The sequence below is a fragment of the Mus pahari genome, chromosome 10 (assembly GCF_900095145.1).
Source record: "Mus pahari chromosome 10, PAHARI_EIJ_v1.1, whole genome shotgun sequence".
NCBI lineage: Eukaryota > Metazoa > Chordata > Mammalia > Rodentia > Muridae > Mus > Mus pahari.
In genome coordinates, this window is record NC_034599.1 from 104,808,183 (window position 1) to 104,810,115 (window position 1,933).

The window sequence follows — 1,933 nt, forward strand, 5'->3', positions numbered from 1 at the left end:
AAGGAGATGAGAGAGAGAGAGAGAGAGAGAGAGAGAGAGAGAGAGAGAGAGAGAGAGATCCTGTTGGGTACTGGCTGTCCTGCTAGCTCTCCTGGAGCGCCCTGCTTGCTCAAGTTCACTGCCAACTCCACCGCCCCCGGGTGACCTAGGGCAAGGCGGGGCGAGGCGGGGCGGGGCGGGGCGGGGCGGCGGCGCCGGTGGCGGCAGCGGCAGCGCGGTTGTCAAGCTCGCGCTGGGGAGACTGTTCTTGCGCCGTGGCTGCCGCCAGCAGCAACCAAAAGGAAGAGGAGACCTGAGTCGCTCTGTGCGGCGAGTAGTCCCGGAGCCTTCCTGCGCCCGCTCGGCCGCCGTCGGGCCACGTCCGGGAGCTGCCACCTGCAGCCAGGCCGTCAACCAACCATGCCAGCCGCGCCGGTCCTGCGCCCGCCGCCGCCGCCCGCGACCCCCGCCCCGCCGGCACCCAGCCGCCCTGCGCCTCCCATTCCGGGTAAGTGCCCTCGGTGACTGTCGGGAACCCCACTCTGAACGAGGGGGCAGCAGAGGCAGACCCTACGGGGATGCACTGTGCAGGCGTGTGTGCAGGCGTGCGATTTGAGTGCATGTGTGCTCTGCGTGAGTGTGTTGTGTGCATGTGTGTACTTGTGCAACCCCTCTACACCACAGGAAACTTGCTTGCTAGGGAGTGACACCAGCTTGAGCGGTTCCCCTCTGGGCAATCAGAACGCCATTCCTGGAAAAAACATACTGGGCAGGTGCAGGAGGTTGCAGGAAGAAGACACCACAGAGGGAGCTGTCATTGATTAATCTTCATGGGGGAGGCACTAGTCACTCAGAGACCTCCCTCATTCCATCCTTTTCTGAAAGAACCTCTGTTTTGAAGCTCTAGAGCTACCTTACCTCCTTGTCAAAGGTCACCCAAGAGTTGTGGAGAGGTTTACTGTACGCTGCTCCCCAGAGCTCTGATTCTAGCCAGAGAGTCACAGAAGAACAAAGGGGGTTAGAAAGAAACAGTACAGGCAGAGTGTTTGGGAATTAGCAGGCTAGATCAGAGCGGGAGAAATAGAACCATCATCAATTCATTTCAAATATAGCCCCACGTTTTCACTCCTTTCCACGTCTGGCTCTGGGGGCGAGGTGTGGTGGAGAAACGATGAGGCAGCTCCCGGGCTGGGCAGAGGCGTCTGGGGACACCTTCCCAGAGTATGTGCCTGCTGGGAGTCGGGCTGAGGAGCTGTGGAGGGAATTAGGTTGTTACTTGCTCCTTCCAGTGAGTCATTTCTCCGCCTCACTCCTGAGCCCAGACCATTCTCTGTCCTCTACTTGATGGTTGATAGCCGTCCAGTGGGGGCTAGGTCCCACTCTCAGCTGCTTTTACAACACATGCTGGCATTAAGGAGACTGTTTGGGGGCCTGAGGAGTGGGGTTTGTTGGCTTGTACAGGGGTGATCTACTGGGGTTAGCTTGGGCTAAGGATCACAGAGAGACAAAGTTCCCAGAGCTCTAGGCAGGGGCATGTTATTCCTGGGGGAGCAGGGTACAGAAAGCAGAGCCTCAGGGAGGAAGCGGGGCTGTGGAGTGCTGGTTTGTCTACTCCCAACTTCAGCAAAGCAAGTTCTCTGTGATAGTATTGTTAGCGTGATGCCACGGGAGGAAGGGCAAAGGGAGGCAGCCGTGATTTCTGAGTTATGCTGTTCAGCTCTCTCTCCACCGTCCTATTGTGGCACATTAGAGCCCTGAATACTTGGCTCTGAGCTGTAAGTCACCCCCTGCCTTCACTGGAGGCTGACCTTTGCACTGCTCAGCTGCTACTCATTCAGAGCAAGGACTGGCTGTAACTGTACATCTCTCTGGGGTGGCCCCTGACTGACAACTAGTGGGTCTTGAGGAGAACATTAGTCAGCTCACCTCCAAGGCTCCTCACTAGGACACTGAG

General features: G+C 57.9%; 1 protein-coding gene across 1 annotated transcript in view; it reads left to right on the plus strand.

Annotated features, from left to right (window-relative positions):
* The first annotated feature begins 217 nt into the window (after positions 1-217).
* The window catches only part of Dclk3 (doublecortin like kinase 3), a 49,743-nt gene continuing 48,027 nt past the window's right edge, over positions 218-1,933 (plus strand). Inside the window, exon 1 of the mRNA XM_021207760.1 lies at positions 218-487. Coding sequence (XP_021063419.1) covers positions 400-487 — 88 coding nt within the window. The 5' untranslated portion in view covers positions 218-399. The remainder of the gene's footprint in view (positions 488-1,933) is intronic.